Source organism: Scleropages formosus, chromosome 2 (assembly GCF_900964775.1).
Source record: "Scleropages formosus chromosome 2, fSclFor1.1, whole genome shotgun sequence".
In the NCBI taxonomy this organism is placed as follows: domain Eukaryota; kingdom Metazoa; phylum Chordata; class Actinopteri; order Osteoglossiformes; family Osteoglossidae; genus Scleropages; species Scleropages formosus.
In genome coordinates, this window is record NC_041807.1 from 17,720,659 (window position 1) to 17,746,148 (window position 25,490).

General features: G+C 44.4%; 2 protein-coding genes across 8 annotated transcripts in view; both read left to right on the plus strand.

The window, feature by feature from the left end:
- LOC108931413 (homeodomain-interacting protein kinase 2-like) overlaps window positions 1-6,033 on the plus strand; it is a 57,343-nt gene extending 51,310 nt beyond the window's left edge. For all 7 annotated transcript variants that reach the window (XM_029249760.1, XM_029249761.1, XM_029249759.1 and 4 more), the window contains one exon: window positions 104-6,033. In XM_029249760.1, the coding sequence (XP_029105593.1) occupies window positions 104-559 (456 nt within the window). In that variant the 3' untranslated portion in view covers window positions 560-6,033. The remainder of the gene's footprint in view (window positions 1-103) is intronic.
- Window positions 6,034-8,741: 2,708 nt separating this feature from the next.
- The window catches only part of LOC108931414 (UPF0606 protein KIAA1549-like), a 46,267-nt gene continuing 29,518 nt past the window's right edge, over window positions 8,742-25,490 (plus strand). Inside the window, exon 1 of the mRNA XM_018747167.2 lies at window positions 8,742-8,883. Coding sequence (XP_018602683.2) covers window positions 8,745-8,883 — 139 coding nt within the window. The 5' untranslated portion in view covers window positions 8,742-8,744. The remainder of the gene's footprint in view (window positions 8,884-25,490) is intronic.

The window sequence follows — 25,490 nt, forward strand, 5'->3', positions numbered from 1 at the left end:
CCCCATCACATCGTAATGTGGTTGGATTTCCCGTGATTCTGTTTTTGTTTCTTCTAAAATGGCTTTAGGTCCTTGAATGATGTAACGCATGTTAATTTGGCAGGCCCAGGCACACATGGCACCAGATCGAACCGGAGGACATCGACGGCAGCAGGCCTACATCGCGCCCACCATTGCAGCCCAGGCACCGTATTCTTTCCACCACACGAGCCCCTCCCATACAGCCGCTGTGCATCCCCACCTTGGCGCCACCCACCTGTCCGGCCAGCCCCACCTGTACACCTACCCTGCCCCTGCCGCCCTGGGCTCCACCGGTGCCGTAGCTCACTTGGTGGCATCTCAAGGTTCAGTGCGGCACGCGGTGCCCCACAGCACCTACCCGCCGGCCATGGTGCCCGTTAGCATGGGCCACCGAGTTCTGCCCTCCCCCACGCTCCACCACAGCCAGTACCAGGCCCAGTTCGCTCACCAGACATACATCAGCGCCTCGCCCGGCTCCGCTGTCTACACTGGATACCCCCTAAGCCCCACGAAGGTGAACCAGTACCCGTACCTCTAGGGCCGACTCACCGGGGCGAACCAGTCTCCTTTGCTCTAGAGTCGAACCCTGGGCCAAACAAGTGAGCCTCCATCTAGAGCCGAACCCCGGGGCTGAACCACTCAGCCTTCCTCTAGAGCCGACACGCTAAGGTGACCCGAACCGTACCCTTACCTCTGGAGCAACACACTGGAGACCGTCCAAACGCTGCTTTATATGCCCTCGACTGAGAAAGACAAGTCCTTAAACCTGTCGTGCTAAACTTGAAGACAACAGAGGAGAAGAAGATCGATATCGAGCCCTTCGGTGGGGAGCGAAGGGGTTGACATTTAGGATCATATTTTACACAAACTTTTTGAAATGGCCAGTTAATTCTTTTCTTTTTTATCTGCATTTAAAATCCTGGATCCTCGGTTCTTTTTCCAGCACGGCTTTTACGGGACAGTTGAAAGTTTTGTGACAGATTTATTTTTCCCCACTTTGTTCTATTGGTTTTCCTTTTTTTTTTTTAAATTGAAAAAGGAAGTCAGACTGTCTGTTTCAAGACGGGTCCGTTTCTCGCTGCGTGACGTTGAACGAGGAACGGGAAATACGCGGACGTGGATACCTGCTGCTCTTCAAACAAAAAAAAAAAAAAAAACAGAAAATAAAACATGATGGCCTTCAACTGTCTTAACCGTTTCCAAATCGTTCCCAGGCAGAGGAAAGCCTCCCCTTAAAACCGAAAGAACGACCGGAGGACTCTCTGAAAACAGAAACGAACACGCAAACGAAAAAACTTTTTAGCATTTCTAGGTTTTCTTTTTTGTTCACTTGTAGGGAAACCTCTCTCCTTCTTAGGTAGGACTTCTAGCTGGAGCCTTTTCTAGAATGTAGCAGTCTGCAGTCTTGTTTTGTGAGAAACTTCTTTGATACCAACAGAACTCTGCTGCCCTCCTCTCTTTCAATGTGATCGCTCATACGTGGTTATGAGAACACAAGCATGTACAACGTGATTGTGTGCGTGTGCGCCGCTCTCCGCCCTCTGCACAGTTTCCTCCCCTGTTGCACCCTCCCGCGTGACTCCGTTTGCTCTCGGTCTTTACGTTTTACCGTCATTCCTTCATAGTGCCTTACAGACGATACTGACGCAGTTCATAAAGTTTACTCCGCTGGAACGTCTAGGACGAACGGGCCAGTTTTGCGCGATGGGCACGAGGTGTGACCCAGGGCCGCGCCCGGTCTCTTCGGCCCCGGGGTCTCGCAGAACGTTGCCGTTGACGCTGAGCAGGTCTTCTCGCCCGTCACGCACGCGACGATGCGGCGCTTCGTTGGCATGGTAAAAATGACCCGCCTTGGATGAACATTTCTTTTCGGTCGCGAAACCAAAGTCTTTAGGTGAATTCTTGTCCTGCCCACTAGCTGCGCTGGATTTTTGCGTAAACTCCCGTTGTTTTAGGTCTTCATTCGCGGTCGCACCCAACAAGCGCCTCGACGAGCTTCGAGTTCGCTCGCGTTTCCAAGGGGTGGATGGAACCAGGCCTGCGAATTGGCTCATGAAAACCGAAACCGTTGCCTGGGGGAAACGGCGGTACATCTGTAGCAAGAACGTGTGTTTAGTCGAAGTAGCTCTCCAACAACCCTGGACGTGGGAAGTGTAACTTTGCGCTAGGTCTGCGGTATGGAGGAGGGGCCAGTGGGTGTGCCCAAGGGGGTGGGGCTGGCTGGTGGGAGGAGCCACCGGCCTTTCCCAGCGGACACAAAATCGGACGGCAGGGTAGGGAGCGGAGCTGATTGGACAGAGCTGAGCTGGTCTGACGGGGGGGCGTGGAAATAGGAAGGACAAAGTGAAATCCGGCATCATATTGGGACTTCGAATTGTGTGTTGGGACTGAGCAGGTAGGTATGGGCAGTCAGCTCCAATCCCACAGGGTGTGGGATGTCAAAGAAATGCATGACATGGTGCGACGGGAAGCTTCATCCAAACGCAGGGCGGTGGGTTTTACACTTTTAACGCCACAAGTGTTCTAGAAACGCCTGCAAAAACGACGCGGACGCGTCGCTTTCGGAACGGCGCACAGGCGAGGCGCTCCGATCACACGAAAGAGTCTTAAGCTTTATTTGAGGCTTCGTAGGGAGGTGTCGTACCGCACTCCACTTGTCATTCTTAAATTTCTTCTTTGGAGATGTGCGTGCGGCGTGTTTAAGCCAAATGTGTCACACTGCACTCCACCTTTTTTTTCTGTTTTTTTTTTTTTAGTAGCTGATCCTGTTTTCCTCTTCCTGACAGTCTTGCCGTAGCAGTTGCATCCATGGGATGATGCGGATTCTCCCGGCTAGATGTGCGTGGCTGTTCTTTAGAGCTCGCTGCAATAATTCTCATTGATATTTAATTGACGTGTGGGTTTTTTTTTTTTTTTTTTTTAAAAGACGTTCAGTGTGTCACTGAGGGTGGGTGCACTTGGGGATTCTCGAAGGGAGCACATGGCGGTGTGGGTGGCACTGCTGTGACGTGTCCCCTCTCATAGCCATCTCACCGCAACAATAACGGAGTTTGTCATTGCGATGACAATGACATTGTGATGATGAACTTGGGGGAGCCCTGATGGGCAGGCGGCGTAAGCATGACGAGCGCACCAGCCCCTGGGTTTCCATGCTTCGGCCCCCACCCCGAACCCAAAGAAAACTTCCATCTTCCAGACAAGCTCCACCGGGTGCCCATTTTCAGTGCATCGCGTCACCTTTTGCACCCTGCAGACCATGGCCTCCTGGCAGCCAGAGGAACGTAACATTGCCGGTGTGGATTACACCATATTGGTTTGGTATTTCTTTGACAGAAGGCAATCCAGCTCGAGCATGTTGTAAATGGACGGGCCCGTCCTTCTGGACACGTGCCGCTTTGGAGAGAGGAAGCGTGCTGTGCGCATCACCACTACTCCTGTCAGCCGCCGGCGCGAGACCCTGCTGCCGTCTCCTCCCTTCTGCTAAAGAAGTTCGGCAACGACGTGATGAGCAGCAATAACGTGCCTCCTGCCTCCAAGAGGGATCACAGCTGTTGTTCGGTGTCCAGAAGAAGACAAAAAAACACGGAATGCTGTACTTGCCAACTTTTTCCTCAGCATGTGTGGGATCTGCTTGGGGTGCGTGTCTGCACCGACACTCGAGCAGTGATTTCCCCATAATTAACATTTCTGCTGCTGAAGCACTCTACACGAATCTATGTTGCGTTATCAAATTATGCAGTTTTTAAGTCTGCGACTTCTGTACTTAGCCGTGATTCGGACACCTTGTACCCCGGTGATCTCGGGGTAAAAGTTGTCACAATTGGCTGGTGTGACTGAAATTCACCTGTATTGTTTTTTGGCTTTATAACTATGTTTTAATCGTATGAAAATGTCAGAAAGCTAAGCTTGAGCATTAGAATCACCACAATAACTCGTCACAAAGTGGTTGTAAATGTGAAGCTATAATACGTGAAAACATTTAGATCTTCTGGCTACTAAGAGCATAGATTTCATTTGTATCTTTTAGCAAGAATACCAGCTTGAAATAGAGGTATTGTGACATCTCAGATTAACTTTTCCTTATTAAGATTACTATCTGTAAACTATGAGTTTACCATTTTAACCCTAAAAGCTTTATTACAGTTTAAATTAGAATATATTTAAGTATTGGAAGGATTGATGTAAGATATTCACTGTGGTATTGAATATGTTTCCATTGTACTGCTTTCTTAAGTGCGTATGTTGTTTTCTCTGCAAGGGGGAACTAGACAATAAGTACACGATTAACCGAAATTACATTTGTAAAATATGATATGAATATTTCAAGGAAATTAGTTTCATCTGTAGCCCTGGGCGTCGCGCTGAAATCAGTGTCTACTGCCTTCAGAATCATTAGCTCTGCTCGAAATTCTGATGAATTGCTCAGAGAACGCCGTTTCAGAGGCTCTGCTTAAGAAGAATGGGTTTTAAAAAAAAAAAAAATAATAATAATAATAATTTAAAATTTTAAGTTACAAATAAAAAGCATTCAACTTCATACTTTTTGCTGTCTGCATTTTAAAATGAAGTAACATTCCTGAAGCGGTGGAAGAGCAAACCTGGTCGACCCAATGAACTGACCTGTTTCTTGTAGAACCCCCACCCACTTAAAATGCTGGCAGCAGGGGGGCAATTTATGCCAAGATGTATCTCCACGTGTGCAGAATAGCCAAATGTTATAATTTGGCATTTTTTACAAATTTCTTAGAGAACCAAAAAAAAAAAATAATTAACATACTTTTTTCTAAGTAGTTGAGGTGTTGTGCTTTTCTACATGGGTGAGCATAAAATCATTTTTATTCGTAATGTTTGTCAAACACAGTTTCATAAACGAGACCTTGGAACACGTGTGAATTCAGTGTGTTTGAACGGCTTCTTCCTTTCTCTCGAGTTCCGAACCGCTGGGATTTGTTATAATTTTTGCGCGGGGGGAGGGGGGGTCGATAACACTTCGCGGGCAGAGTCGCGTTCCCACGTTCCGAAAGCCCCAGCCAAAGATGGGCCCCCAAACGTGGGTCCGCGTGACTGCACACAAACCTGGTTCCGTCCGGAGAAGCGCTGAACGGCTGGCTACGTGACGCCGTTCACCTTGGTTACCCTTTGGTTTACCGTAGGGCTCCTTTTGCAAACCTGAACTTGAAAGCGAATGATATTTTGAATCGCACAGCAGCAAATGTTCACAATGAAATGAGAATGAACAAAAATATTTTTCTACTATTTCCTGTAGGCCCGACCCTGTTCAGTGTCCATCCGTATGGGTTTCCCTGTGGTCTTATTACTCATCTCTCATCGTGGAAGCTATCGTGTGCTGCAGTATTTCCTTGTGTACTACTTTCGGTTCGTTTGTTGTCTTCTTGCTCTTTATGGTTTCGTTTTCTTTTCCTGCCGGGGTTCGAGGGGTTCGAAAACGTGTGATGTCTCGTTTTTATCGATCTGTTGATGTAGAGCTATATGTACCCAATTCTTTAGACTTATACTATTAAGTATGCTACGAGAATGGACATTTTACTGGCTTATAGAATGATTTCAATAATAATGATATTGATAATAATTACAATGAAAAAATATTCATTCTTAACCAGTTGAGTACTTGCTACTAAGCGCTTGTGTTACCATTAAGACGTTGTGTGCTTCTCTGAATAATCATTTTCGTTGTAGAAAAATGGAGTGAATTTACGAGTCTTCAAAACTAATGATAGCATTGTAAATTTACCAAGGATTTTAACTGAACACCTGGTTTTAGAAGAATATAGTTATTTTAATTGTTATATTTACTAACTGTAGGGTGCGAAGGGGCTGGATTTGTGGTGAACTATGTTATAGCTTGTTATTCACTGTTACTTTTGATCATTTTTTCGGTCTCCGAGGTGAATCGAGTTATTAATGAGATTTGTATGCTCACATATGCATATTGTATATGTGTAGAAATGTAATCACATTGTCTTGGATTTACATTAAACTGTTAAGTCACTACACCTTGTCTCTTATAATATATGTGGTTGTGCTGTTTCCTTCATTTCATTTTTTTTTTTTTGTTTTTACCTCTTTTTTTTCTTTTTTTGCACGGGCACCTTTTCTCAGCCATCAAGAGTATCAGAGTGACCTTGCAGCACCTAGGAAATGACACCAGAGCAAAGTGGCCCTGATGGTTTGAGGCTCACGCTTGTGATGGAAAAGAATACGCAGCAATGGTGCTTCTTGTCGATAGCAGAGCTCAGCTTTCCTTGTTGAATATCTAATTTTTCTTGTTTCAATGCAATATCGCTCAATGTGGTGAGTATGCTGATGGCATGAAATTTCTCCAGGATGTCACTCTTGCAAATGCACTTGCTCTTTCTGTATGGCGTGCCATCTGAGCCCTTGTGATTTACTGGGGGGTGCGGTGGCGCAGTGGGTTGGACCACAGTCCTACTCTCCGGTGAGTCTGGGGTTCGAGTCCCGCTTGGGGTGCCTTGTGACGGACTGGCATCCCGTCCTGGGTGTGTCCCCTCTGGCCTTACGCCCTGTGTTGCCGGCCGGGTAGGCCCCGTGACCCCGTACGGGACAAGCGGTTCTGAAAATGTGTGTGTGTGTGTGTGTGGTTAAAAAACACACTGTGGGCCACTCAAGAGTCCTTAGAAATATTTGGCTAAATTATTAAAATGTTTTGCAAAAACTGTGGGTTGAAAAGCATCCCTGTAACACATGCATGCATACATACATACATACATATACTGCATATATAATATTTATCCTGGCCCCCCATCAGGGCTCAAACCTGGGACCATGCCCTGTCCAACAGCTCCTCCAGACATCCACTGCAAATGGTGAACTTTCCACTTGCTGCCACTAGATGGGGCCAGCGTCATTTTTATGCTTTTTAATATTTCCCTTCATTTCTCCCTTAGTTGGTTTGTGCGCAATTTGCTGTATCACTGTAATGCTATTTCATCTTTCATTTAATGTATACTTAGTGATTTTTTTTTTTTTTTCCCCACGCTCAGTGCGGCATTTGGCCGTTTATCTCAAACGACTGTGATGTCTGCTTTATATAAGATCAACCTTAAATACTTTAAATACGTACAAGAGCACCGCTCAGCATTTTGCTTTATGAATGAATAGAAGCCCGTTTATCGATACCAATCCGCTCACTGTGTCGCTTGTACTGCGCGGCCGACGTCTGTCTCCTGGCCTTGAGCTGTCAATCAGGACATTATAAACCAATCCTCCAGAGATTCATTGTGGGGGGAGGGATTAGGTATCAAGAGGGCGGGATTAAACAGCCAGCAACCAATCACGTTGTCTCGTTTCATCCCAACGGATTAACCGATTGTGGTTCGAAGTAAGCGATGTGAAATACATGTACAGTGATCATTTTAACTCAGTTAAGTAGCCTTTTATTCGTTATGATAGCCATGTTTGAATTTAACAACGCGCTAAACATATTTCTTAACGGGTGAACCCAGTTATCTTGTATTTTAGCGGGGTAAATAAGGAGAAAAAAACTATGAGTAATATATATTGGGTTTAGGGAAACAATTTCACCAAAAATACAGCTGCAGTGGCATGCTATTTTCAAAGTACCGGAATTAGGAAACAGAAAAAAAGAGTCTAATGTTAATAAAGACACTCTCAGGATTACGAATATAAATTGCACAACTGACACAAAGTGCACAAGAGAACACTAGAGTGACGCAGCCAGTTCGACACGCCGGGCCTTCGCCGCCCACAACGTCTAGCGGTGCTGCTTTGTAGCCTTAAAACGTCCGTGGAGTGAACGGGCCTACGTAATACGTCTCTTAAAGGACAGCCAACTTGACCAATGACCGCCGTTCTTCGTTAATTAATTATTCATACGGAGATTCTGGGAGGGGCTTTTTACCAATCCCTGGGACTAGCGGTTACAAGGGGGAAGGATGCGCGAGGAAAATGGGGAGGCAGGCGTTAATCATTCGCGACACGGTTTACCTTTTCAGAACCGAAGAGTGAGTGAGTGTTTAGAACGCGCCAGTCAGTCGCGCTGCTGTAAATATGTAGGGTGTGGTGCTGGTCACAACAGCAGGTAACGTGCTTGGGACATGCGCTGTGCCGGCGCTCGAGCCGAGGGCAGCCGGCCACAGAGCGCGTGTGGTCTACTCTACTCCGGTACCTGCACGAGGAATTGGCAGCAGAAACACCGCTCCGCGCGCGGATTATAATCATGGGCTCCCGCGTGGCTATTAGTATTATGCGTTCCGAGTAACGCGGCAGCATCCCCGGCCCGTCCTGTCATTTTTTATAATTCACCGGCATGGAAGCGCGCCGTGGGGAATGACCCCGCGGGAGCCGACGTTCGGCACGAGCTGCACCGCTGAGGCACGGCCGCGCGCCGCCGACGGAGGCCTCCGTTACCGTGCTGCTGCTGCTGCTGCTGCGGTGCACGAGCCAGGGGCCGAGTCAGTGCGTGGCCGCGCGTGCACGTAGCAAGAGGGGGCCGCCCCCCACTGCTGCAGCTACGGCATGAATTAAAATAGACAGTCTGTCAAACCTATCGTTTGTTTTTGTTTTTTTTTTTTTTTTTTTTTCGGAAATTGTGCGTAAGAGAAGATTTGAGAGACATTTTTTTGACGGCGAATCCAACCCCCCACCGCACCGCACCGCCCCTGCCCTGCGCGCGATCATGTCCTTCGGACGTGTTCCCAATAGGATGCCATGAACCGGATGCGATGGAGGCTCTTGTCTCTGTGACCGCGGGGTCCAGGGTGTCCCCCAGGAGCGCGCAAGGCCAGGGATGCTGGGCTCTCTTCCTCATCTTGGGGCCGGTGCTGCTGGTTTCCATGGCAACGGCGAGCTCCCTCCAAACAGGTGAGACTGGACCTTCTCAGTTTTTAATCATGGACTCCCCTTTATTTATTGCTTTTATTTTGGGGAAACTGTAAAGCAGTATGTCTACCTCGCTTGGTGACATGTGAGCTGAGCCAAGCCTTAGGTAGACAAGTTCACGTTCATATAATTAGAACATTTGTGTTGCGTTGGAAAGTCTGTCAAGAGTAAGATACACCTCTGGCCTAAAGGCACAACTGAATAACTGCAGTTAAATGTCTATCTTGCTTGCATATGTTAATTTCTCTGCCTGTCTCACTGTCTGCCTGTCTGTCTCTCTCTCTTTCAGTTTTTCTGTCTGTCTCCATCTCTCTATCCATCTATCTGTAATATACGTGTGGCTTTATCTCTTCGTGTTTGTGGCTTTCTACCTGTCTGTCTGTCTGTTTTGTGTCTATATTTTTGCCTTGGTTGGTTTTACAGTTTTTTCATAGTGTTCAGTGTGATGCACAGCCAGCTACTAACCTTCTGGTTGGCGATGGCGATTGGTGTAAATCAGAGATCTTTCAGTAAGCAGTGTATGTTCTTCTGGCCCCGGCGATTGCCGTCAATGACTATCGAATCTTACGATAGTCGGTGTTTACTGTGCTATTTCTGGAAGTGGTGAATATGCCTCGAGAGCTGAGACACAAGAGGTAATTAATATATGCCGACTTTCTTGTACTTTAATCTGCATAAATAGGCTTTGCATGTAATTGATTATATCCCATTTCTTTTTTTAAGACATTGAACTTCTGTCAGGTTTGAGTATTGTTGTTATAAGGTAGTCATCAAAACCCTTTTTCTTTTCTCAGTTGTAGTGGTGTGCATTTTGATGCCTCTGCTTTCTGTTTTTTTTTTTCTTCGAAAATGCACGTTCTGTAGTTGGTTGTAGGGCGGACAGAAGCTCGGAACAGTCGTTTACTACTGAAAGGAAAACCAAAATTGGCATCAGCTCCATTAAAGCATAACTGACAAGGATGAATAAAATTATCATAAAGAAGTAATAAAGAGCTAAAAATACCAACAAAAATCCATGATGCGAAACCACAGTATGGAGCTGTTCTTCGACCAAGTCCTAACTTAGCTCTCTCGAAAAATCTCTTCTAGGTTGCAGGCCAGCTGCCTTATATCAGTTCCTTGTTTGGTCACCTAATAGCTGGCAGCTGGACTTCAATAATTGGCATTGACACACTGTTCACCATGATCAGCCTTGTACTGTGCCATGGTTCTGCCCCTCGCCCGCTCCAAGTAACCTCTTCTAGGCAACTGTCAGTGTCGGGATGTGAAAATGTTTTCATCCAGTGATCGGGCAAATTCTCGAGCAAATAATGATCCTTTCTGAAAGAGTGATAAAAATCTTTGAGGAGATGGAGGTATGATGTGTGAATAGGTTGGTTACACATTAAAGAAAGTTGGTCAACGTGCGGCTTGAAAATCCAAGTACCTCGTGGTCCGTTCTTTGTATTCCTCTGCATTACTGTATAGCCTGTGAATAATTAATCATGGAGTTTCCCCATGTTTCTCCATTGTCTGTAAAGTAGTTATTGATTTAGACTTACAGGGTATCTTTGTTGAGTGAGGTGTGTCAGACAGCAGGAAGATGAGTTTGTGAACTTGACTGTACCAAAAGTAAGTGTCAGCCAGGGTGATTGTTTGAAGTGTCGATCACACCGTCAAGCGTCGTAGCAGAATTTCGAGGAACGCTCTCGTCCGGGTAACTGCTGCTCCCACACACAAGAGCTATTCAGAGATTGTGCAGTGTCACATTTTACTGGCACCATTGTCGCCATGCTCAATGACTGCACCCCGCACCACGTCTACTGACAATGGCCGCACCAGATCGCCCGATTCTGTTCTTGACCCCCAGTGTCTTTTTTTTCCACAATCTATACAGCTCCGCGGCACAGCTGCACAGCATGGTAACTTTGTCCATTCACATATCCTTGCACAAAGCGGTGTTTTCAGAATTTTGCCATGACAGCCTTGCTCCTCATAATTACGGGTTGAGCCGCTATCCGTTTTATTCAATTGAATAACCCACTTTGGTGCCATTTCCAGCAAATCCAAGATCAATGGTGACAAGGTTAGATTTTATTTGTGAAAAGTTTGCTTCAGTGTCTTGTTCATTTTATAGTTTAAAAGAAAGAAAGTGAAAACTTGATGAGTTGGAACTGGGTGTTTTAATCACAGGAATACCTTGATTTACAAACTCTATCCAAAATTTCGGTATGACGGCTCTTGGCTTTTGACACCCAGTTTTTGATTTGCAAAACCAAAATTCTGTACACAGAACTTATTTGATGCATATTCATAAAAACTGGAAAGTCTTGCATTGTCCAGGTGAAGCAGAAGTGCAGTAATGTACTGTTGTTGGTGTGTCTGCATCCAGATCTGTGTCTGATGGTGTTATGAATATGACAGCGCTGCTTTAAGAGAGTGGGGCATTATGGGGTGCATGTAAAATTCTACAGGGGTGTCTATCACCCATATTTTTTGTGTGTGTGTGTGTGTGTGTGTGTGTGTTATTCCAGTGACAGCAGCACAATTAGCAGGAAAGGTTTAGCTCATGTTTTTTCAAGCTGTGTATGTGCTTTTTGGCAACAGTGCACAGTTTTAGAAAGTTGTTCACAGTAAATCCAGCATGCAAAGTGAATGCATGCTTTGTATGTTGCAATTGAACTGATCAATTAAAAATAAAACTTGGAAGTACCCCGGACCAGTAACTCCAGACAACTACCCTGTTTTTTCCAAGCACAATATGGAAGCTGGACAGCAAAGTAACGGGGGTCATGCACTTTGGTATTGTTTTCTGAGATGTATGTTGCTTTGAAAAAAAGAGTCTGCTAAATGAATAAATGGTATGGTTTGGTTTGCGGTTTTTGGATGGAGTGGGAAAACATTTTTCACATTTTTAATTTAATGGGAAATAGGCTTTCAGTATCCAGAAATCTTTATCTGCGCTGTATCCAGGAATGGATTAGTTTTGTAAAATGAGGGATACCTGTATTTGGTCTTTTTTATAGTTTCCCCCTCTTTATGATGGTAGTGTGTAAGGTCATTCCCTGTAAATCAAAGGTGTAATTACTGTTACTTTTAATGGTACTTTTTTAAATATTGTAACAAATTGCTGAAGTCTATATCACCAAATCACACTAAAATAGACACATTTAATTCAGTAGTTACCATTAGTTGTCATAGCAAGGCAATTTCCCATCAGTAATTACTCTGTAGTACTGTATGCCTGTCTACCTGCACTCATTCACCTCTTTTGTAGCTGTTGCATACCGTACACTTAAACATTCACAAACAAGACATTCATACATATGATACTCAGTGTTTGTTTAAAAAAAAAAAAAAAAGGACAGAAAATAGGAAAGAATCAAAGAGAACAAAGCAAATGATTTCACAGTCACCAACAAGTAAGGGCAGCTGGTAGCGTACTGGCTACAGCTGCTGCCTTTGGACCCAAGGGTTGCAGGTTTGAATCCCACCTCCAGCTGTGGTACAGTTGGGTAAGGTAGTTACCCTAAGTGGGAAATACCAGTTAAAACTGCCCAGCTGTATAAATGGGTAAGTAATTATAGGTAGATTAGCATTGTAAGTCACTATGGAGAAAAGCATCACCTAAATTAATAAATGTAAGTGGTCATAGTTTGGACTGTCGAAACAGGACCAGAACTGATTGGAACAGAAATGAAATTATGACTGTGAAGAATAGCAGACGGTGGTTGTGGTCTCATGTTGTTCATCTGTCAGGAGGCAAACTCACTCCTCATAAATACAAAGAATTGTTTCATGAAATGGAATAGGTGAATTAAGCGAAACCATTCATAACCTCCAGTTCTCATAAACTGAATGCTCATGTCGTGGATTGATTATATTTATAGTTAATCTTTGCGTTTAATAATTTCTCAACCACCATTTATACAGGCCTATAAATGGGAGTGTTTAAAACCGTTTGCCTTGTCATCACAATTTAGACCCCATCAAGTCATTATTGAAGCCCAACTAGTCGTGTCGCTCACAGCATCTCCTCCTCGTCTTTTTCTTGTGGCGAATAAGCGAGCCGCCATTTACAGACTCGCTTTTGTAATCCATGCGTGAAGCAGGCCATTCATGTTGCCAAGGTGGCGTATCGGCAGCATGAAATTAATCACTCCAAATTTGGAATGGTCCACACCTCTCTTTTTTTTTTCTTTTTTTTTTTTTTTTTTTTTTAAAACGAACATTGCCGAGACAGCTTTCTTGCAGGTGTTAATTCAGAATTTGCCCTGTTTTTCTTTTGCCTGCGTACTTGTGAGCGATGCTTCACCCAGACTGGGTTTTTTCTGGGCTGTACTGCGTGTTGTGTTTGTGAGCTGAGGACAGGAAGCCTCCGTTACAAGAGGCTGGAGTACAAATCTACCTTCTCGTGGCCCTTTGGGAATTCAGTTTGAGACCCGAGGCTTCCGAAGGGCATCGTGCGCAGGATGGTGTGGACCGTCGGAACAGAGTCTCAGAGTTAAGTCTTCCTCCGATGGCGTTAATGGAACCTCCGCTCTGAGTGTAAACGCATCTCGGTCTGACGTCTGCGTCACGTTATCTGCTCTTCTCTTAGTGCTCAAAGCAGTTCATGAGGTGCTTTTGTTGTCAGTTTGTATCAACATGTTTTTGCCACCTTAGGAAACTGCTTTTTATGCCAAGAAAATTGCACACTGTGTGAGAAAAGTTACTGTAAAAAGATTTGCTTCCATTTTTAGTAGGTTTTTCACTTTCTCAGTACATTAATAATGACATATCGTTTAAACACCAGAGTACACGCATACACGTCATGGCCAGACAGACATCAGGGTGTGAAATGAAACCGCGCTGAAGTCAATCCTCTGCTCATCATATAGGCAACATAAAAAAACACATGGAAAATAGAGTCTAGAGACCTTCTTGTTGACCCCGTAACAAAACAGTGTTCTGTTTTTGGAATAGCAGATCAACACTGTTGCCATGGTATCGGTTAACGGAGTTCATAGTCGAAATGACAGCACCCTTGTCAGATATAGTGTCACCGCAGGTTCTCGGTTATCTAGTAAAATGTAACTACAGGTAGTCCCCGGATTACGGAAAAGTTCCGTTCCCAAGTTGAATTTGTACGTAAGTCGGAACAGTTAGGGACGGTTCGTGTCTAACGTCAGGGAAATGCTTCTCTTAGTATATAGTGTATCTTTCTATGCACAAAAAACATCAAATAAGTATTTCCAGATACACTAGAATGTGCTTAACACAATACAGTAATAATAAATGTAACTACAATAGTTGTAACTTAAATTTTTAATAAAATAGGCTTTACGGGAGGCCGTTCGTAACTACGGGTTGTACGTAAGTTGGACATTCATAACCCGAGGACGGTCTGTAATTTAGACCCTTAACTAATACTCCTTATTGTCAACTACCACAGCCATAAAAATGTACTTTGTATCAGCATTATTATGATTCCATTCAGGCCACTTTATTAGGACAAACAGTTACCAATAATGAGTGAGTGCATGAATTAATATTTTGCTGCGCCCGAGGCTTTTATAGACTTCAACATAACGGCGGTATACAATTTGGATCAGTTTACAAGTTTATTGGTGTGAACAGCAGAGTCCTTCCTGGAATATGAACCGGAAGCCTTTAGATTACAAATCTGTGTCATTGATCGTTGTGCCACTTGCTGGCGTGAACAGCGGCTAACCATTTGCCTTTGTCATTATCATCATGATGTTGTTGGCAAGCTTTCCTTCCATGTGAAATGCTGCAGTCTTGGATACAGGATAACCAGGATATCTTGCCAGACGGACCGGTACAGAATGAGGGTGTCCAGTGTGTCCTCTTGCTCGAGATATGTTGATGTGCGGCCTCCTCCCTCTCTGCTCGTACGCACTTTCCTCTTTAGACCTTGTGGTGCCTTCCATCCTGCATGACCAAGCGCTGCATCCCCAGACCTGATCAGGGAGGTCATGGAGGTCCCAGTCTAGAATGCAAAGGTGGTAGCTATGGAATGATCATCTGCCTGTGTCTAAACCTTTCTGCGTGTTTCAGTTCAGAGCCTGCTGTTGGGATCCAGCAAAAAAAACTATTACACCGATCAACAAATTTTAATGTTTTATTATACAACAGAAAAAAATAGGCTTTTTTTTTGTGTGTGTGTGTACTAAACGGCATGTGCTGGCAACAATATGTGGTTCTGAAAATTCCATCTTCTCTCAGCTTTGTCAGAAAGTCTCTGCGTTAGAGAACCGAAGGCCATTCATTCTGTGTTTTTTGAATAAACTGATCCCCCATCCCTGACTGTGACTCATCCAGCGAGTGCCCTTTACTCTAGTGGAAGCACTAAGGTATTTAACTAATAACCGACTGACTTTGGAGACTGCCGAGGAAATGATTCACGGGGCAGCTCTGGCTCTTGCTTTTTTCACTACGATTCCCAGGCTCAGAATCCTCTGGCCACTTTGCTGTCATAAAGAAACTAGCCAGTTCACCCACACAATGTGTACCCATGATTCCCATGATTTCTCATACCATATTAAAGTGTGTTTGTTTCTTTCTTTCCACAACATGGTACAGGCCAGGAGGGAGCCTTTTGAAGATTGCTGAAAACTACACTGCTGGGTAAAACTGCCAAAATAAAAATAGCTGTTTAAAATTGTGTATTATATATAAATTGAAATTGCCTTGCCTTTAGTGTGACATTCTTTGAAAAATGAATTTCCTTCACAATGAAATAATGCTTTCTGCAGTCTGCTTTTACTGTCGTTAGGTTTCAGACAGTTGACATAATGTCTCCTCCCATGACGGAAGTAAAGTGTAGCTTCTGAGAGCCGAAGGTACACTTGTCTCTGCTGCTCGGGAACTTGTATACAGGAGGAAAAGTTTGAATAGATCTGTGAGTCGGCGGTCACGTAGCAGAGGATTTTGCAGGACGGTGGGTGAGTGGGAAAGGCAAGTAAAACACTGTCACGTGAGGTGGAAAATCGGTACGAGAGAGCTTCCGGATCCAGAAGTCACCTTCTCCTTGGTTCTTACCCGTTCCTCATTATATGTTGTGGGACGTTCCGTCAGTCAGTTTTACAGTTGACCCCCGGCTAACAAGCATCCTGGTTAACATCATTTTGGCTAGTGCCTTGCCCTTAGTGGTAATAACTGATTTGGCTAACATCTCATTCAGCACCATATGTCCTTTTAGCATCCTGCCGGTCCGCCCTCTCCATGTGGTCCCAGGTACGCTCAGTGCTCCAAAGACCCAGTGTGCCTCACTGCAGGCTGCCCAGACTCCCTCCATCCAGTCAGCAGGCAGTAGCCATCACTGTCAGCCAATTCGGTTAAAAACATTTTCCTATCACGTCATCAGTCAAACTGGAACTGATCCACTTCAGTGTAGGACTGAGGTATAAGACTGAATTTTGATTTATAACTCTCTAGAACTTAAAATATTTGTCATTTTTATATTGGTGAGTTATAGATAAATAGCATCTGCTGTTGGTGATTTAAACTGTGGTAAATGATTTGAAATGTTAAGGAGAGGGACTCTAAAAATTCATTCAAGGGGGGGTCTAAAATTTTGTGAACATCAGGTTATTTGTAAGGTGAAGTGTGCTTCAGCTAAAATCTATAATCTGCTAATTTCTTAAGTTTTTGAACATTAGTGAAGTTAGCCGGGGCACCATTGTACATGTGTTTTAATTCCCTCTGACCTCTAGGATGTACGTGTTTTGTCGGTACTCTAATGCCGTCACAGAATGTTTGGCGACAGTGGATGTGCGTTTATGGAAATGTGATCTAGCTGTGACTGGACTGCCTGGGAACGCAAGCGTATTCGTGACGCGAGCGGCTCAGTAAGATTAATGCGAAGACATCTTGCCAATACCTCATCGGATCAATACGGCTCGTAAAGGTTTTTCATCTGATTGCTTTCCTTTGTAGTTCCAGCAATGCATCGCAACCATGGTGGTCTGGGGAGAGTATCAAGAGATGTGGAATCATAATGTCTTGCTGTAGACTCAGCACCAGAAGACTTCACCGCCTGGTTTCGAGTCGCTTTTTTTTGAAGGCCTTCAAAACGTGACTGAAATGCCAGGATCGCTGCGAGGGCGGGCTGTCCGGGTGCTGAGATGAACAAGGTCTCTGCATGGTTAGCCAAGGAAAAGAGAGATGTGAGGGACATCTGCCACTGTGCACATAGTTATGGTTGGCATGTCCCAAAACTGTTGGGAATTCCTCTTCATGTACTGGGTTCAAGCTGGGTTTAAGTCTTTAGAGAGGTTCATCAGAGGGGTTTCCTTTCCTAACCAGTTCCTGCACGAAGAAAGTCGGCCTATGAGGGCAGGTGAAAAGGTGTTGAACTCTGCTGCGAATTGTCCTCAGGCAATCGCACGCCTCGGGTTTGTTCTGCACCTGGTGTTTCAGTTTCAGACATGAAAGGATTTTCGGAATATTTCTTCAGAAGTAAAACTAATGAGAGAAGCTCCTCTCCTTTTTATATGGATCCTGAGTGGAAATTGTGACTCAGTCAGCACTTAGGACCAGGAAGGTCCAGCTGTACACTTACAAGTGTCTTGGCACACATCTGTGTTCAGCAAGAGCGCTTGATGTCTGTTTATAATTACCTTAGTTTGACTCGAAGGGAGTTTATCATTCTGTTTTTCTTCTATGGCCATTTACTCTTATGCTCATTTATTGCACGTTTCACTTTGCTCGCTTGCCTTCATTTGACGGTTGGCTCAGACGTTCCTCAAGACAAGACAAAAACCCCCAGCCTTTTTCTTTTAATCTAGATTCCATGCTTGACCTCATTAAGGATGCAAACCCATTCACCTCATGAACGGAAAGGGGGGGGGTAAAAAAAAAAAAAAAAAAAAAAAGCTGAGTACAGCACTCTAATTTTGGCACGAGGGACTCCCCGAAGGAGCACGGCATGTTTAAGGGCTCGTCCGTTATTGCGTCCGTTTCCAGACGGCCGACTGCTCCTTGGCTCAGAGTTGCACCTTAATTGCAGAGGAGTCATAACAGTGACAGCTTGAATCTCGTCCCAGAATTCTGCATGTGGAAGCATCGCAGTTGTGCTGCGATGGGGGTCCTTGGCTTCCTCCTGGCTTATCCAGACAGATGTTTAAATTGAAATCACCAGGCCATTTCACTGCAGACTTATGCAATGTTCAGCAGGAGGGTGTCTGCGAATCCCCTCCTACTTTAGGAAAACTGGGCATCTGTGGGGACATTAACAAACTGTCTCCATGTTTGTTTTACAGTTTGCCTTGTCCATGTTTGACCGACCAGACAGTGAATATAAGATGAAGAGGTTTGTTGTGTTCTAAACCAGTTAAAACAGGATTCAACATAGTCACGTTCTGCATCATCTGGATGCTCGTTTAGAAATGGTTTTCTCGCTAGAAAGTGCCCGAGTTTGTGAAGAATAGAGTGGAAAGTCCAAGTATCTTACTATTTTGGCAGATTTCTTTATGGTGTTTTTGCGTTACCTTTTTAGTACCTTTCCTTTTTACATGAGACCCTGATCGCTTTGTTTTGATTACAATTTACAAGGGTATTGCAAGCGCAGAGATTTTCCAGAATTAGATGGGTGCAAAATTTGATGGGGACAGGTGAAACGTATGGTTATTAAAGTAAAATTGTCGAAGCCTTTGGGTATATCATATGTTTCCCCTCGCTTCTGTCAAGGCTAGAGTAAGAGTAAACTGTTTTTGGATCTTTATTAGAAGTTTCTGGAAAGAAGCAGATTGACTAAAAGTTCCAGAGTCCCTTGTCTGGATGTCACTCACTTTTCCAGTTTTTTCTTTTCATTATCCGTTGTCTGTTTTTCAGTGAGACCCGCTGAATTGTTGTTGAGATGAGACGATGTGGCCAACACTGGCGTTTGAATCGCGGAATTTTAATCACGGCGCTGTTAGCATGGCAAGAGACAGACTGTCAATGCATGACTGCGGGTGTGCAAACCTCTCGGTAACATTCATATTTCAGTAGGTTAGAGCTATAAAAAGAATCTGTCTTTATCGCGGCGTTAAAGGATGACGCGAGAGGTTGCTGCAACTGGCAGTCATCAAACATTAACGCCGGTTCCCAGTTTTGCTTTCCTCGCGGAGATTTACGTAGAAGCTGCATGTCTGGAAGTTCGATTGACCAGGTGGTGTTGCGTTTGTGCAAATGGGTTTGAGCCATTGAATCGCCATTCGCCTAAATGGCGAACGTTTGACAGTCGTGTGCATCTCAACTTGAGCATGGCATGTTAGCCTGTAAACCATGGAGTAATGAAAATCACAAATACCTACCTTCAGCCAGACAATTTTCATTTATCTCACACACTTCTCCGAAGTGACATTGTTAAGCTATGTACGGTGATTTACCCAGCTGGGGAATTTTACTTGGGCAATTCAGGGTAAGTACCTTGGTCAGGGGTACTGCAGTAGGTGGTGGGAGTTGAACCTGCATTCGGTGAGTCCAAAAGCAGCTAATCTACCCACTGCACTACCTGCTGCCTCAGACAGTTCATTGTCATTTGTGTTTGTGGATGGCACAGCACAAACTGAGAGCCATGCTACAGCTGGTTCTGGATAGTTTCTTCTGAAAAGGAATAACTATACTTCCACTTCACCTTCTGTCCAAAAGCCGCCCCCCTTCTCGGTTCTCCCATGTGTACATTATAGGTGCTCTCCACATCGTTGCCACGATGATGAGAAGGGGCGGTCTGCTCTGGCCCCAGGGGGTGATGTTCTTGCTGGCTTTCCAGGCACTCATCCTGGAGAATCCATTTGTCTGCTTTTTGTTGAAGTGACCGTTACCAATGTGTAGACTTCCCAGTCAAATCGAGAAACAGTGTTGCTGCGTCTGAGTCAAAGGGTCCGTTCGATCCCAGGTGATGATGTTCCTCCACATCCGCAGAAGTGTTTGAATTCAGAGTCCTGTCGGTGCGTTGGAAAGGTTTCCAAAAACCCGATTCAGGTGCTGGCCTCATGCTTGCATTTCAGCCTGAGCTCCTGTCTGACTCATTTAAGGTGCTGTTACTCCATCCGAGCTTGAAGCCCAGTCCATTTTTAGTAATATTTTAATATTCCTTCATGGTTTGTAATGACTTGGGCAAGTATAGACCTTAATTTTTGAGGTTGAGGATATGAAGCCTCACTTTCCAAGTCCTTAATCATGCTAAACTCTTGTATCTGTGCCTGAATCTCTGAGTCAGCTCACACTACCTGTGGTCACTTTGGAAAGGGCAACACAGCGTGTACAATTTGAATTTGTCAGTATGATCTAAGTACAAGTCCATCTTAACCAAGCTACAAGGGGTTGGGGCTTTATTTTGCAGCACTGAAAGTAGTGTACAATGCAGTATTTTCACTGTGTCTACTGTGTGGGACCAAAGGTACTTAGGAGAACTAAGGTTCTGATTCATTTACTTCAGTTTCTGTGACAAATAGTACAACGGTTCAGCTGTAATAAGTCCAAAATCTTCTTACTAAGCATACTTAGTAGTCAAAGCAGGATAGAAGATTATATGCTTGAACTTGTTGCTTTTTTAAACCAAGCATTTATTCTTGTAAGATTATATATTGCAGCCATCAACTAAGCTGTTCTGATATACTTTGCTGGTACAGCAGTGTACCAAACCAGAAACATCTGTGAGTAATTTATGTGTGCCCTGTTCTTTTTCCAAATTTAAACTAGGCGATTTTCCACCGCACTTTCTGAACTTCAGCTATGGTCCTTTTATGTATGTATTAACATGGCAGTTCTGCTTTATATGATGGCTTTTGATGACAGACTGGATCCCAGGCACATGGCTGTTGCTTTGTCTTTCAGAAGTCCGTTTTTTTCCCCCCATAACGCAGCTATTACAGCTCTAGTGCTGTGAGGACATGTGCAGAACTGCTGCGTCCTCGTTCAGGTCGAGTTCTGTCAAGTGATCGATGAGCGGGTTCTAGGAGGAGGGGAGGCAACGAAGGGAAGATGATTCTTAATTAAAGTCCCTCCTCTGTCAGTCCTCCATCTGCAGCTGGGGCTCAGATCTACCATTTATGAGGAAAAAGAAAAGATCGCAAGGCTTTTGGAAGTCGGACGTTGACAACGTGAGGAAGAGCATATCGTTGATTTCCCGTATGGTACGGTTCAGTAGAGTCGCCGAGGGCACGTGGTCCGAGAGCTTTGCGGCGGATTTCCATTAGGCAGCTTGAACTTGCAGGGGACAACGCTCATTTTTTACTCGGCCACCTCGGAGCAAAGTGCCCGGGAGGGCCGGCAGACGTTAAAACGGAAATGTGCTTGGAGCACGCAGCCGCCGAAGGAGAATCGCTAAGTAGCATGGATGCCCCTCGGGTACTTTGTCAACATGCTGCGTAATCAGCAGACCGCACATTTAACTCGTCACCTAAAGGAAAGGCGGGATGCCTGCTGGAGAAGCACTGCCGACTTGCACGTTTCAGATGTATTTCAGAGTAATATTGGGGATTTTTGACAGGATGTAGTGACACCAAAATGGAGGACTGCGTCTAAGAACGGTATGAGACTCCAGGTGATGAATGAGAATGAAAAGAGTGGCTGTGCATTCTTCCCATGACTGTGCCTGACTGGAGGTGTGTTATCAGTCAGACACTATAAATGGTACACATTTATTCATTTTTATTTATTCATGTAATTGAGTCCCGTACAATGAAAAACCGCTGCAGCGGCTCACGCAAATATATAGCATTTTTCATACGCACTTGGTAACCAGTTTTATTCGCTGCCTAGTACGCGTTTCACTCTTCAAAACCAACTACTGTGTGCATTTCCCACTTCCTGTCACATTGACGGCATCAACCAGTCACAGTATGAATTGTGAAACGTAACTCGCAACTAAAACGGCAGATTCAGTAGCAACATTTAGAAGTAAACTATTTGAATCGTAAAAATTCCTTTTACTACATGTATAATCTGACACCGTAATAAATGAAATGTTTATCCTGTGGTTTAGAAGTTGGAGTCCAGAGGTGACGCTGCCGGCCCGCAGATTGACGCCGTCCTGCAGAATTTATGGTATCAGCTTTAATAAGTGGAATAAATGATAGAATTCAATAGTTTTTGTTAAAAAACATTATGTTTGGTACCATTGTTGTTGTCATGCGTTTATTTTACTTGATCTTTAATTGACATATTTTTCATTCCAGAAGGGTTTTATTTTGACAATAAGATATAATGGTAATGTGATGTTGCTAAACAACTTAATGCCAAATTAATGTGGGAGGAATCTATTTTTTCATTCAGTCTGACATGTATTCCTCTGGTGAGTTCTTAATATCTTTTTTTAGTCTCATATTGCTTAATTTTCAAGGCTGAACCATTTGATTGGTGCAAAACTAACATTGTTAGTGACTCGGAACACCTTAGTCTTTCAAAGCTGCGAGCTCCCTGTGACGGGAGGATCAGAAGTGAGCAGAAGGCTACACCGGCACCATATTGCGCTGGCCATGAGCAGCGGTCTGTCTTGCTGAGCCACCCGGGTTTTTTTAAATATATTTTTAACTGAGCAGATGGCTGTGCTGTTCACGGATCTGTGCTCATGGAGGTGTTTTGTTCTGGTCCTCCGGGGAACCAGTGAACACGCCTCGTCTCCTTGAGGTATTCGTGTTGGCATCTCCCATGCATGCGTGTGTCTGTGTGTCCCACACACACACTGCAGGACATCTTGTTGATCTTTGCACCCCGAGTGGGACCTCCTCATAATCTTGAGTCCTTGTTCTCCATGTGAAGGTACAGGACCCAACATCCACCATGAGGGAAGAGCATCACATTGCATTCCACCAAGGAGTGGAGGAGTGACATGGGAAAGTTGCTCTCCATGTCTCACCCCTTCTATTTTCTATGTTTTCACACGCATTTCAGAGTTAAAGGTCACCAGGAATATATAATTTAGCAGTGCATCCTCCAACCAACCCCATTTCTTAAGTCGCGTGAACCCTGAATTCACTCGACTGTCCCCCAGAGTGCACCAGGCCATGCGATCGACTTTTTTTTAATGGCCTGTCCATGTGGTCTGGTGGTCAAATAAAATCCCTAGGTGTCCTTTTAAAGCAAATTAGTTTCAGTCTGGCAGTTAGAAAAGTGTCCCGTTAATAGCGCTATACTCAAGCTTGGCCTGCATCCCCTGGGGACAGCATGGACATGGTGACGCTGACCTTGGTGTCACGCCCGGATTCGCTTTGTGGCCGCTTCTGTGGCGGCAAAGTGCCCACCTGTCACTGCCTCTTCCTTCCACACGTGACTGTATTTGAGTAGAGGGGCATTAGTGCGTTGTGGCTGTTGACATGTTGTGAAAATGGTAAAGGTTCGGCATGAATTGTTTCCGTTTGGTTTTCTAAAGGACAGGAACATTCAACGTTTTACATGTCCTATTAAATTCTGTGCCTGTCCAATATCTGAATGGCAAAAATGTGTCTAGGTTTAAAATATTCTTTAATGACCAGAAGCTCAGCACAAGCCTTAATTTGTGGGTCGCTTTTATTACACAATGCAACAGAATGTTTCCAAAGTTCGTAGTTATGTCGATTTTTGCATTGATTATGATTACTTATCGTTCACTGATTACAAAAATAGCACTAGTTCTTTCAGAGTGTCAGTTTTAGTTTAGTGCTTCACAGGCATTGGAGGATTCTAGAAGGCACCAGAAAGTACCAAAACGTCCTATAAAGCATCGGATCCTAAAAGGCACTGGAATGTCTCGGACTTTAGAACCCAGTGCCAGAATTAGCCAAAATATGCTAATTTAAAAAATGTGGAACATTTTTCCTAAAACTGACATATAGTATGAACTACATTTACATTTCTTTATTTAGCAGGCGCTTTTCTCCAAAGTGACTTACAATGGATACTATGTAGTGTTACCAGCCCACACACCTTATTCACCGCGGTGACTTACACTGGTAAATACACTACTTACAATGCGTCACTCATCCATGCATCAGTGGAACACACTCTCTCTGTCATATACTAACTACTACCAGGAACAACAAACTACTGGCAAAAGGTAACAAAACTGAATGGAAAATGCAAAAATTCAACATAATAAAAAATTTTGTTACATTTTGATACTGCTAAGAATATATCCTTAAAAGAAATTGCCCAGCATTGCAAGATGCAGAGACTATTTCACTTGATATTTTTAAAATTTTGTAGATTTTAAGCAAGGAAAACTTTATCTGAAAACAAAATCGTAATCCGCCTGTCAGAAGTCGAAAGTCCCCTTTTATGACATGAATCGTAAGGTTTTTATGAACAGTTGACAAATGCAAATCCTAAGCTGTATCGTAGAATGACAATAATATAAATTAAGTGCAAAAAAGACCCAGAAGGTACAGAAGGACTTTCCTAGTACTATCCTGGCTGTTAGTGTGCCTGTGTCTCTCAGGGCTCGAGGAAGGGCTAAGGAGCTGGTGGTCTGCTCAAGGGCATCAAGCATCCATGATTTATCTCTGTCGTGGCGCCGCTCTTCAGCTGGGGAGGAGCAAATGAGATTTCGGTGATTTGTACGCGTTTGATCGCATCAAAGCCTCTAGATGTATCTTGTATCTCAACAGGAAATCCAGAGTTCGTGTCAACCACATCATACATCGAGCACACAGCCCACTGGCCATCTCGTAAAAAAAGTGTGGGCAAGCCGATTTCTCCAGCGACTCCGCTTAAGTCGAACCGGTCTGTCCTCCTCTACAAAATGAATCTAGAAGCTACACAAAACAACATAGTGGTGGTCAATTTGCAAACTACGGTTTCTTGACGTGGTGAGAAATTCTCTTATTGAAACGTTTATTTGGTGAAGATTTTGTTCTTTTGTCAAATTCAGGAGTTGGGTATATATTCAACTTCAGAGCGCTGAAATTAATGTATTTAGTATATATAAATGTGGGGTTTTTTTTGGTGGGGGGGGGGTAATAACTGATCGGTCAATCAGTCAAAAAAAATTGGTTACCCACCCATTGCATAGTCTTTTTTTATATGTACCTAAAGACAATGCTCCGTGGTATTCATGAAACGGGGGTAAAAAGTTTTAAAAAAGAAAAGAAAGAAAAAAGATCTCCATTAGGTTTATGACTAAGTTCCCGTTGATTATAATCCGCTTTATTTGTAGCGCTGAGCTTCCTGGCACCTTTGAGTGCAGGATCCACTTTCGAAGTGAGCTGATGCTGTGGACTCGCACCAGCCAGGCAGCCGACCAGAAAGGATGTCCACCTCAGGGGACGTCTGTGAGAGGAACCAGCGCCCCACCCAGCAGCCCACGGATATTCATTATGGGATTCTCGTAATCCTCGGCGTCTCGACGCTCCCGCCTTTAGAGCGCCTGCCCCGGTAGTCGACTGGTCCTGCACTTCCACGCCCACCCCAGCACACACACACACACACACACACACACACACACACACTCTCGCTATCGCTTGCTCTCCATTACATGGATGAAAGGTGTTTTTTTAATGAGGGAACAGCGGATCTGGATCAGCCACAATAATCCTGCCGTTGTGCAGAAATACCTCTCGGCTGACCGTGTCTCGCCAGCAGCATACAGATGGGGGCGGAAGTGGCGCACACTGAGAAAACACGTCCCCCCCCCACATGTCGGA